The sequence below is a fragment of the Xyrauchen texanus genome, chromosome 1 (assembly GCF_025860055.1).
Source record: "Xyrauchen texanus isolate HMW12.3.18 chromosome 1, RBS_HiC_50CHRs, whole genome shotgun sequence".
NCBI classification, from domain to species: domain Eukaryota; kingdom Metazoa; phylum Chordata; class Actinopteri; order Cypriniformes; family Catostomidae; genus Xyrauchen; species Xyrauchen texanus.
Window position 1 is genome coordinate 16,987,625 of NC_068276.1, and position 13,087 is coordinate 17,000,711.

Genomic DNA, 13,087 nt, shown 5'->3' on the forward strand with positions numbered 1-13,087 from the left:
CCTTTAAGTATTACTACCCATGCTTTACAACTGTAAATCATCTGAGATAAAAAATAAAAAAAAGGTGCATTTTAATAATGCTTTAGTTGTATACATGAAACTTCCATGTTCCAAGTCCATGTGAACATGATTTCACATTGATAGCCGTATAAATAAGCAATAAGCAGAAGTGCAATGGTGAGGGAAAATGACTATAATGAACCATTTTCATCCACCTACAGCCAAGCAAACAGCATGGAAATGCTAAAATCTGAAAGCCTATTGACTTCCCAATAAGAAGCAGAGAATAAGCATCCTTCTCGGCAGCAGTAAACAATGCCAGCAGTGGGAAGGTTTACCAGACATTTATAGAAATATTCTGCACAGAGCTAATTTTAGTAGATGACCAGAAAAAATAGGTTTTTTGTTTTGCATGGGCAAGAAACACATTTTCTTCATAAAATTTTCTTCATAAAATTCAAAAATCTAGGGCCTCTTTTATAAAGAGGTTTGTGGAGTGATGTTAAGTTAATGTGAATTAATAGTAGAAACAATATGAACGTACAAAATTTCCCCAAATGTTCCAACATATGATTTATAAAATGTCCATATGCAAAAAATAAAAAAGTTCCTAAATGCATCCCACTTGATAAATCGCAAATCAAGTCTCACCTACAGAATGCCCACAAATAGCCTAATATGGTGAGACAGAATACAATTAACCTAATGAGACCAGACAATGACTGGTCCATAAATGGTATGGAGGGCATTATCCATACCCCTTTTTGATTTGTAATTAGTTGCCACTAAGAAACATGCAAAAAAAAAAAAAAAAAAAACTAGAGACCAAAATAGTTTTCCTAAAAATTGATGTCCACATATGTGGACAGTGGGACTAAGATGTGCAATTTTAAATTATACCAAGCTATAGAAAGTAATATTTCTTTTTTAATCAAAAATTGTTTGTTTCCAGGAGTGTTGGTTATTCATGTTTTTGAGACGTTACAGACGTTACATCGGAAATCAGCATAAATAATTCTGATTCAAAGTAATGGCCAGCATCAGCCAATCATTGACAACCATGCTAAAATACAATTTGCATGTTAAAGTCTGAATCTATGTACTGATTACCATTGAGCCATGTCTGCCAAACATGTTGAGTGGTGCAAACATCATCTGCAGCCTGAAACTGTGCTTTTGACGGGATGCTAGGCGTGAATGATATAGGATGCTCCCTTGCTCCCTAATAAGGGAATGACAACCTCCAGTGTGCTGTTGGTCTGCACTGGTCTCAGAACAGTTTGAAATACACCTTATTTTCATCCTAAATCTGTATACAGCCTCTAAAAGCAACATTTTTCAGCTTTTGGATGCATCCATTGACTCTCATTGTGACAAAGCACAGTGAATAAGGAAAATTAGACTATAGTCCACGTAAGTGGTCATTGTGTTTAACAGCGTGTTTTGTGTTTTGGCCACTTGTGAACTGCGTTAAATTCTGGCTCGTTTACCATGCTTTGTTGGTGTGAGTTTTTTGCCATGTCATCACTATTCATATCTATACATCCAATGTGTTTATGATTAAATTACTACAAGAGCTCAAAATTGTTTACAAGAGCACAAAGTTCTTTATAGATCTAGTCTCTCAGATTGCACCAGATTGATGCATTTAACTTTACAATGTACAACATTTTCTTACGGGGGAGTATGCACCAGACATCGCTAGAGGGTCCGAGGTCCACCCACCACAGTCTCACAAAAACACTGTGGTTTAAAATGTAAACAATTCATGAGGTTTCTTACTAGATGTAGTTTTGTTGCCGTTTCGAAGACAAACTCAGCTGAGACCGGTGCCATGTTTTTTTGTCACATGACTTGTGTCAAAAGTTTAATCCTTTACTGACAGCCTAGATTATCCTGAACTGAGATCAGTCAGTTTAAATGAAATTTATGCTTAGCACATAGCGAAGCCAAAACAAAATGTCCATGCATGTGAATGCAGGGTGTCAAGAGGTTAAAGCACATGCACAAGATATTCATTCGTTCGTTCATTCATTCATTCATACGGAAAGTTCTTGTGCAGTTGGAAAAGTTTTCTAAATAAGGAAGTCCAGCTACTGGTTTCTGCCCATATGATGTAGCCTAATACATAACTCATCTTCAGTTATTCATTTTCATTATCAATAATAAATCCATTCATTGACTGATTTTACTGTAATCCACACCATTCTTCGAGTAACATCCATTTTGTTGCTAAACTTTAATTTCAAAAAGAGGTTTACAAGCTCTTTTACACACTGTATAATGAAATATGAGGTCCACATGGCAATCGTGTTCTGTATAAACCAAATTCGTGTTCTTTTCCTGCTATTCTCTTCTGCTCAATCTTGCCATTTATTACACAGCATTTTAGCAATCTAGTCAAATCATTTGTTTCTATTTATGTCCTCTACAACATCAGCAGACAAGAGGCTGAATGATGAATTTATATATATTTTTTTTAAATATGAGAGCACTGCAGTGCTTTCACCTATCTGTATATTGATTCAGCTATGTTTTAAGGGCTGTAAACTATAATCTCTCCTCCTCTTTGCTCCAAAAATGTGCTAGACATATTACTTACTGTATATTACTCATGCCTGTTACCTCACAGGTCTCAAAATGAATTTATAATGGAAATGTGCACATTAGGCTATAAATACAGGAAATATTCTGTAATAGCAGATATCCAAAATAAAGCATTCACATTATGACATACATAATCTAAATATGACCACATTGACTCATACACAGAATATTCTTGTTCACATAAACATGCTCACTTGTTAATAAAACAAATTCATTCATTCACTATTTTTGCATCACCAAAAAAATTATCCTCTCCGGGAACCAGCACCTTATCGTGGTGGAGAGGTTTGTGTGCCCTTATGATCCTGAGGGCTGTGTTGTCTGGAGCCATGTGCTCCTGGTAGGGTCTCCCAAGGCAAAGTGGTCTCAGGTGAGGGGCCAGACTAAGAATGGTTCACAAAGACTCTATGGCAAAAACGGAAGGAGGAGGAGTTACCCTGCCCGGAGGAAGCCCGGGGCCCCCATCTGGAGCCAGGCCCAGATGGAGGGCTCGTCGGCGAGCGCCTGGTGGCCGGCCGTGTCACGGAGCCTGGCCGGGCACAGCCCGAAAAAGCGACGTGAAACCCCCCTCTACATCCCTTGGGCCCACCACCCATTGGAGAAACCGCAAGAGTCGGGTGCGCTGCCATATGGGTGGCAGTGAAGGCCGTGGGCCTCGACGGACCAGACCCGGGCAGCAAAGGCTAGCTCTGGGGACGTGGAATGTCACCTCACTGGGGGGGAAGGAGCCGGAACTGGTGAGGCAGGTGGAGCGTTACCAGTTGGATCTGGTGGGGCTTACATCAACGCACAGTTTTGGCTCTGGATCCGTACTCCTGGATAGGGGATGGACTCTATTCTTCTCTGGAGTTTCCCAGGGTGTGAGGCGACAGGCGGGTGTGGGGATACTCACGAGCCCCCGGCTGAGCGCCACTACGTTGGAGTTTACCCCAGCGGATGAGAGGGTCGCCTCCCTACGCCTACGGGTTGTGGGGGGGAAACTCTGACTGTTGTCTGTGCATATGCACCGAACAGCAGTTCAGAGTATTCGGCCTTCTTGGAGACCCTGAATGGAGTCCTGAATAGGGCCCCAGTAGGGGACTCCATAGTGATGCTGGGTGACTTCAACGCACACGTGGGAAATGACAGGGACACCTGGAAAGGCGTGATTGGGAGGAACGGCCTCCCCGATCTGAACTCAAGTGGATGTTTGTTATTAGATTTCTGTGCTAGTCATGGATTATCTATAACAAACACCATGTTCGAACATAAGGATGCTCATAAGTGTACGTGGTACCAGAGCACCCTAGGCCGAAGGTCGATGATCGATTTTGTAATCGTGTCGTCGGATCTGAGGCCATATGTTTTGGACACTCGGGTGAAGAGAGGGGCAGAGCTGTCAACCGATCACCATCTGGTGGTGAGTTGGGTCAGGGGGTGGGGAAAGACTCTGGACAGACCTGGGAAGCCCAAGCGAGTAGTGCGGGTGAACTGGGAACGTTTGGACGTGGTCCCTGTCCGTGAGATCTTCAACTCACACCTCCGGCGGAGCTTTTCAGGCATCCCTGCGGAGGTTGGGGACATTGAACCGGAGTGGGCAATGTTCAAAGCTTCCAATGCCGAAGCCGCGGTGGAGAGCTGCAGCCTCAAGGTTTTAGGTGCCTCAAGGGGTGGTAACCCTCGAACACCGTGGTGGACACTGGTGGTCAGGGAAGCCGTCCGACTGAAGAAAGAGGCCTTCCGGGATTTGTTGTCCCAGAGGTCTCTGGAGGCAGTTGCAAGGTACCGACAGGCCCGAAGGGCTGCGGCCTCAGCCGTGAGGGAGGCAAAGCAGTGGGTGTGGGAAAAGTTCAGAGAAGCCATGGAGAAGGACTTTCGGTCCGCACCAAAGTGCTTCTGGAAAACCATCCGCCACCTTAGGAGGGGGAAACGGGGAACCATCCAATCTGTATACAGCAAAGATGGGACGTTGTTGACCTCAACCGAGGAGGTTATTGGGCGGTGAAAGGAACACTTTGAAGAACTCCTAAATCCCAACACGCCCTCTATGCTAGAGGCAGAGCTGGAGGCTGATGGGGGATCAGATTCTATTTCCCTGGGGGAGGTCACTGAGGTAGTCAAACAACTCCACACTCTCACTGGATCGCTTGACAGTCGAGTGTGAAGCAGCTGGGATGAGGATTAGCACCTCTAAATCTGAGGCCATGGTTCTCAGCAAGAAACCGATGGAGTGCGTACTCCAGGTAGGGAAGGAGGTATTGCCCCAAGTGAAGGAGTTCAAGTACCTCGGGGTCTTGTTCACGAGTGAGGGGACAATGGAGCGGGAGGTTGGCCGGAGAATCGGGGCAGCGGGGGCGGTATTGCACTCACTCTATCGCACCGTTGTCACGAAAAGAGAGCTGAGCCGAAAGGCAAAGCTCTCGATGTACCGGTCAATTTTTGTTCCTATCCTCACCTATGGTCATGAAGGCTGGGTCATGACCAAAAGAAATAGGTCGCGAGTACAAGCGGCCAAAATGGGCTTCCTCAGAAGGGTAGCGGGCTTCTCCCTTAGAGATAGGGTGAGGAGCTCAGTCATCCGTGAGGAGCTCGGAGTAGAGCCGCTGCTCCTTTGCGTCGAAAGGAGTCAGTTGAGGTGGTTTAGGCATCTGGTAAGGATGCCCCCTGGCCGCCTCCCTAGGGAGGTGTTTCAGGCACGTCCAGCTGGGAGGAGGCCTCGGGGAAGACCCAGGATTAGGTGGAGAGATTACATCTCCAAACTGGCCTGGGAACGCCTCGGGGTCCCCCAGTCAGAGCTGGTTAATGTGGCTCGGAATAGGGAAGTTTGGGGCCCCCTGCTGGAGCAGCTGCCCCCGCGACCCGACTTCGGATAAGCGGTTGAAGATGGATGGATGGATGAAAAAAAATTATAAATAAATCAGGTAGGCATGCACTGGCACTCCGGATCATCCGTTCATTTGACGTACGCATAAAAAGATTTTTACATCAGTTACTGCCTTTAAAAATCCAGATTTGTTCCTCTCTTTTGATGTAGGATAAAATCAATGGAATTTAGGATCAAATCTTATCATACATACATTTTATAAATGAGGCCCCTAGTCTTTTTACAAGATAATTAAATCCTTCTAGCAGAGATGGGACCAAGTCACACATGTGCAAGTCTCGAGTAAGTCTCAAGTCTTAACCTTCAAGTCTCAAGTAAGTCCCAAGTATTTTTTTCTTGGGCAAGTCAAGTCCAAGTCAAGTCACAGGCTATGTCAAGTCAAGTCCAAGTCAAGTCACCTTATTATTGTAATTTTACCTGCAGAATCTGATCATAATAAAGTGAAAAGACAAGATATAAGTAACTGTCAGTAAATTACAATAATCATGTTCAGTAAAATACATCATGGAATCAAACAAAATTGTAACTTCATAAAATTATTTATTTTTCACTTCTGCCAACAGTGTTTGAAATGTTTTAAATTTTCAACATTGAGTCCATAAAACATATAACAGCTTAACATCCAACAGACTCCTCTCTGAACACCTCCCTCTCTCTCTCTCAAACACAGTTACATACATTAAACTTTGTTACATTTCTCCTCTCTCTCTCACACACACACTCTCTCACACTCTCTCTCTCTCTCTCTCTCACACACTCTCTCTCTCTCACACACACTCTCTCTCCCACACCCTCTCTCACACACCCTCTCTCACACACCCTCTCTCACACACTCTCTCTCACACACTCTCTCTCTCTCACACACCCACTCACACACACTCTCTCTCCCACACCCACACTCACTCACTCACTCTCGCGCTCGCGCTCACACACACACACACACACACACTCACTCTCTCACACACTCTCTCTCCCACACTCCCACACCCACACTCACTCACTCACTCACACACACACACACTCACTCTCGCGCTCTCACACTCCCACACACACACACACTCAGAGTATATCCATAAGCCTATTTTTGCAATGTCTGTGAGTGGGAAACGTTGAGGTACCAGCGCGCGTGAACGTCATGGCAACGTACAAAACAAAGTACCTCGCGCGGGAAACACTTAAATGCGCGTAACTAACGTAAATCAAGCAGGCTAGTATGCAGCATAAGCCAAGAAGTGTTGGCGAAATAAAAAATTAATGGACAGATTTTTTTTTTCCAGAAAACTTCTTGCACAAAATAAATTCAAGCACTTTCAAGGACCTGTATATGTATGTTTATTTTCAAGAACTTTCCAGGGCCTTGAATTTTATTTTTCAGATTCACAAACTTTCAAGGATTTCAAGGACCCGTGGGAACCCTGCTATTATTACATTAGCTAACTACCAACTAACCAGATAAAATTAACAAATTGACAAGCACTTACTGGGCAGAATGGCTCTTCAAATGGCGGATCGAAATTGGAGGTTGTCGTCTGGCTGTCCGCGATCTTAACGTTGCATGTCTTGCAAAGCGCTGTTCGTCTTTTACCATCTTGATAATCATTTTTGAAGCCGAAAACGATGACCCTCGGTAACGTTACCCCTCCGGCTGACATGTTGATGGGTTATCTGATCTAAGTGGGCGTGGTGTGCGTAAGGTACGAGAGGGCATGGCTGATGATAGCCTATAGTGTCGTGATCCAGTCATGACAAAACTATTCTCAGCCTGCGCTCCAGCTGGATCAACTTTATTTTTTAAAATAATTTATATATTTTATATTCAAACTGAAAACATGATGTGATTAACACTCAAGTCATTCAAGTCTTCGTCTCTCAAGTCAAGTCAAGTCCCGAGTCTTTAACTTCCAAGTCCGAGTCAAGTCTCAAGTATTTTATTTTTTGTCAAGTCAAGTCACAAGTCATAAAAATAGCGACTCGAGTCGACTCGAGTCCAAGTCACCAAGTCACAAGTCCCCATTTCTGCCTTCTAGTATCGCAAGAACTACTTTACTCATTTGGCATATGCTGCACAGAACTTGACATAATTCCAAACACCCCCGATGGCGCTGAAATCAATTAAGTACAACCACACAACCTTTTTAAGCTTTAGTAAGTGGCATCAGTCATACTCATTTCAGTAGAGTGAGCTCTAACCTGAGTGGGAAAGCATAAGAGTGACTCCGCGACCCTCTGGAGAACTGGCAGGCTGTGTCCGTTGACCCTGACTGTTTCATTGCGGTCTCCTGCTTCTGGTTCTGTCGGTGTCTGAGGAGACACTTCTAGAAGCATTTCCCTCACACATGCTGGGTTCAAGTCAACATGAAAATCTGCAGAGATCTTGCAGCCTTTGGTCAGATCAAACAAAGCCAGGCTGATGAAGAATGGCTCCACCTGACAAGAGACAGAGAACTAGATGATGAATCATTATATCTCATTTGAAATCTGGCAACCTTGATTTAAACATATTTGATTTAAAGCAAGGTCTCTGGAATTTATATGCTTTAAAAGATCATAAGGTATGTGGTGTGAAGATGTTTATGCCAACTGGGACACAAAGACTCACATGCCGAGAGAAAAAATACAGAGTTTATGGGTCAATTACATACAGTTCATTTTTTGGTCTTTGCGAACTAGATCTACGCTGCTGCAGAGCAAGTACGGACACTAGCTACTGCTAGAAAATCCAGACATAATGAGTCAAGCATGTGAAGATGCTGATGCTGCACAAATAGACAAAACACAAGACATGCTGCATCGAGCATATATGAGATGTTGCTGCACAAATGACATAGCAAACAATCCCCATGTAGCAGATCACGACAGGTGGAGCTAGGGTGGAGGTGGGTTTCAGAGAAAGAACTCTTACAACACGCTGCAGTGAAACCGGCTTATCAAAAAAACTTTAAAAAAAATAAATAAAAACTAATTTTAATGTTAGACATAGAGAGAGATGCACACCATGCGAGCTGATTGGCTTGACATGTCACATGTAAGTGAGCCAACTGGCTAACAGACTGGCTAAAGAAGCTATTAGCTTGCGCCATATAGATTTGCATTGCTGAACTTTGGTCATTTGTCATTGGCCCGTGTATATCAGTACTTATTAGATTTTTGTAACCAGCACATATGTGTGTGTCATTTCACTCCATTTCCTTGAATCATATTTCTCTAGATCCTTCAACACAGTGTCGGAAATTCAAGGAGTGTTCAGGGCAACAGCTTTCCAAACCCTGCTAATGAGCACAAGCATTCCTTCCCCAGAGCTATTGAGAATGCACCAATGAGCATGACAGTATTCATCACTCTGTATGATGTCCTGGATGAGTCTTTTGTCTGCACTGATGTTCATACAGTATGCCAAGATCCTCTAATCTTTTTCTTGTCAAATAACTCCCCGATATACAGAAACTATATTAAAATACTCTGAGAACTATAGCATATTAAACTGCTGTGCTTTGACAATGAAAACTGAGTCTTAAAGGTGCACTCGGTAATTTGTTCCTCTTAAAAAAAGTTTTACTCCTAAAGACATAAATTGTAATTTTGCAGTATGTGTAAGGAAGTCATCAGCACTCACATTAAAATTACGATTTCAGTCATATCAGTAACATTCCATAAGCTGTTTTAATCTACATGAAGAGGGTCTGCACATGGAGGCTGCCACGTTAGAACCACATGACCTGCCAATTACTTCTTGCCTTATGTCAGTAACCATCCTGTTATTTGACACTTTCACTCATTGATTAACGTAATCATGGCTGACTGTGTGAATACTACATTTCTACAATAGCATCTGAAACCAAAAACCATTTATTTTAAAAGAAAGTCCAAAATTACACAAAGACAAAAGTTACAGTGCAGCTTTAAGTTAGTCTGGCAGTAGTCTGGCTTTACTATTTGATAAAAGGCTTGAAGCTTCAAAAAGTTGAAGTGTAATTCTGCACCACAAGCTTTGCAAAACAGAATTGCAAAAAAAAAAAAAAAAAATGACAGTCTGCCATTGGTCAGGGTAAACAGATAGTCCCACCCCATATTAATTTAATTAACTGAGCCAATGTTGTTATGTCTGGTTGGTGCTCACACAAACAGAGCAATGTTTTGATAGTGCCACGGAGCCACAATGTTTACACTTTTCGCTGGAATCGACCACCATGTTTACTTATAGTTGTCTATGCATTTGTAACTTGGATAGCTGAGAGTATTTTAACATAATTATGTTTTTGCTTAGAGAAATGTATTTGCTAATATTAACTTTTGATTTTTTTTATAAATGTTTCATAGGCTTAACATCCTTCTACATGACTAAGCAAAATGTTTTTTTTGATCACATGATCTAGATATAGTTGCCATCATTTTGCCATAACAGGACTATCACAACAAAAGTGTGACATTTGAAAGATGCACAAATTCTAGATCAGAGGTCACTCACATTGGTTAGCGCTCCATCATTCTTCTCACTGATGCATCCTTGCAGGCTAAAGGTCAAATCGTGACAACTGACCATGATTCTTCGTCCAAAGCGCTCTTCGAATGGCTTCACATCAGGCTCAATGCCCGAGAAATCTAATTTCTGAAGAGGACCAGGGAGACGTAATTTATTACTTTTCATCATTACTTTAGACAGGCAAAGGAAGACTGTCTGTCCATAATAGCTTTACAATGGACTTAAGCAACTAACCTGAGTCTCAGAATCGAGGGTGAAGATCTTCTGCCGGCCTTCATTTCTGCTCATTTTATTCAGCTGCTCTGTCTCTTTAGCGTACTGGAGATGAGAGAACAAACACTTTGTATTAACTATTTTTTTGTTTGTTTTTAATTATGTAATATCCTATAAATAAAAGTGAGTAAGCCTCACAGGGGACTCAATTTGTACTGTGCAAGTGATGGATCACAAAGTTCAAACCACTCCAGCTACCAGATTTGATGATTGTTTTATGTGAAGTACCTTCATTAGCTCTGGATGAAGACTTCGGCCAAAGCTCTCTGCAAGGTTCTCTGGCTTCCCCTGACAGCTGCTGTCGTCATCTGTGTGGATGAGTCACATTTATCAAAAACTTGATGAATTACAAATAATTAAGTGGACAAAAGCACAGACTGGATTATTACATTTTCTGAAGAAAATGTGAATGATGCCTGCCTGTGCAAAAGTCCAAACTCTTAGAAAGGAATACAACACCTCTCCTCTAATCCACTTGATTTGAGGCATTCTTCATGTCTGTTGCTCAAATGATGTATGACAAGATAAGTTACGGATCAAAGTTTAATACTTAGGGCTAGGGGTCTGTTTGAATCCCTATGTATGGGCAATATTAATAGTGATGCTTGCCTTTGTGCATGAAGCAGATTATTTTATTACTTAATGGGTGAATATGGGTTTAATTTGAATATATGTTTTACTGATAAACTCTATTTTCAAACTAGGGATACAAATTGGAGCTTTGTGCTTTGTATTTCTCTCAATTATTCATGAATGCATTTAAAAAGCTGGGATCCCAGAAGACTTCAGACTGATCTGTGATTACAGATCTAGGAAACAAATTTGCCCAGTAAAATAAACGGCAAGTCATAGACACTGTGTCAGTGAATTACAAAGTTGTAATCAGTGCTACCACCCTCTCTCCTTTCACTGTATGTTACAGGCTGTATTTAACATAAACAGCTGTTTGCGTCATATATACTGTCAAGACCCCCTACAATAAACAAATAGGAAAATGCCTCATGAAGAGGGCTTCTGAGAGATTATCGGTGTTTAGACAGTCAAGAGCATTGAAAACCAGAAGAACTTGTGAAGACGTTATGGCAAGCATCAATATTACTATTGCACATACTTTGGGTTAAGGGTTTTTCAAAACCTCTAATCCTAACTTTGGAACATGACCCGCACTATTTTTTCACTACAGGCATGATTTGAGTTACCTCAAATGGTGTAACTTGTGGGAGAACATGCGTATGATTTTTAGTGATACAAGTGAAAAATCCTATAGATTTATAATACAAGTCCAGGGACCAGATGGGACCAGATTATCATAGGCCCCATTTACACCTTGCATTAACATGTTTTTTCGGTGATCGGATTGCTATAAAGATATCACATGACCACATTAAATTACAAGTGTAAATGCACCCAAGACACATTGTAAACGGATCATGTTGGGATCACTGAAACCACATTCGTAGGTAGTCAGGAACGGATTCTGACCACATTCAAAGAAGGTGTAAATGCAAATGTGTTTTTGTTATCCGGATACAACTATGCAAGTAATTAATAATGTAATGAAGTCGTGCTACAGTCATCCGTTGTTAATGTGCTGTGTTGTGTGTTCTTGCCTTTTTCCTGTTAATTTAGCCATCGCAATGTGAAGAACACAACAGAAACTGCTGTCTTGCAATCTTGTCACCCGAACAATGAACAAATTCACATGAATTATTCCACTGGAATACACTTGGAATATCTTCTTTCCTCAAATCCCCACTCGCGCTCCTCTCTCTCCTGTTTTCTAATCATGTGAGTCACACATGAAACCAGGCTTCACTCGCGCAGTGCCGAACACAAGATGAATATAATTAAATTTGCATCTATGACCCGAAATTTTGCTTTGGTGGCTGGCAAAAAAATTTCCATAAGGGAAAACACTGACTGTTAAAGTGATAGAAAGGATTTGAATTATCCATCAGTGTTTTTCAAATTTGGTAAAAGATGGTGACTTTTCAGTTACCATAGCCTCTGATGTAATATGTAAGTAGCGTAGGGTGACTTTGATCGAATCTCTAACAGATCACAGTGGAGATGCATTTGACTGCAATGTGTAAATTCAATCCAGCTACAGAATATCCAGAAACTATCCTGATATGAAACTCATGTTAATGCAAGGTGTAAATGGGGCCATAGAGAGTTTTTATTTGGGCCAGTAAGGGACCATAAACACAGAAAACGCTTTTGTGTCGGACTGCGCTGTTGTTAGGTCTCCTTGTATGTTTCTTGTGTTGTAGTTAATGAGTTTCTTCTTATCAGTTTCTCCTGGCTGGTTCGCCAAATTTTTAGATTTTCTGGCATTGGCTGACCAGATGATGGGCAGCTCGCCAATGTATCAGGGTTTTTATTAATACATAAAGAAGAGTAATCCAGATCAAGTGCTTGTGGACAAAAGAGTTTACTGATATCAATTGTGCAGCATAGCCCTTCTGAATCTTAACACAAGGAACAGTTTGTGCGACAGACCTTTATAACTTGTAACAGATGTGCTAACTAAACATAAAGTAGATCTCAAAGGAACTCCTGAAAGGAACACAGCAGGTGGCACCCTAAGGACGCTCCTGACAAGAACCCAGAAAATGGGTTCTCACAGAAACCTCTTGAGGGTAACCCAACAAATAGATAGGTTTGATGATTCTGTCCCATCTTAACAAATACAGCTGCATCTGAGGCATAGTTGTCTTTTACAATAAAGAAAAAAAACATAATTCTACACTGTTTTGGAATTGTTTCTCTTATCTCTATGTGAACATGCTCTAGATTAATGTCTTTGATTGTTGCCATGCATCAAACTTTTTTTTAGCTTCTCATGCCATGAGCACAGCGTT

At 41.8% G+C, this 13,087-nt stretch overlaps 1 protein-coding gene across 2 annotated transcripts in view; it reads right to left on the reverse strand.

Annotated features, from left to right (window-relative positions):
- LOC127651550 (dedicator of cytokinesis protein 11-like) overlaps window positions 1-13,087 on the reverse strand; it is a 119,425-nt gene that overhangs the window by 81,829 nt on the left and 24,509 nt on the right. For both annotated transcript variants that reach the window (XM_052137454.1, XM_052137446.1), the window contains exons 9-12: window positions 10,452-10,531; window positions 10,185-10,268; window positions 9,936-10,076; window positions 7,661-7,897 (exon numbers count right to left, since the gene is read on the reverse strand). In XM_052137454.1, the coding sequence (XP_051993414.1) occupies window positions 7,661-7,897; window positions 9,936-10,076; window positions 10,185-10,268; window positions 10,452-10,531 (542 nt within the window). The remainder of the gene's footprint in view (window positions 1-7,660; window positions 7,898-9,935; window positions 10,077-10,184; window positions 10,269-10,451; window positions 10,532-13,087) is intronic.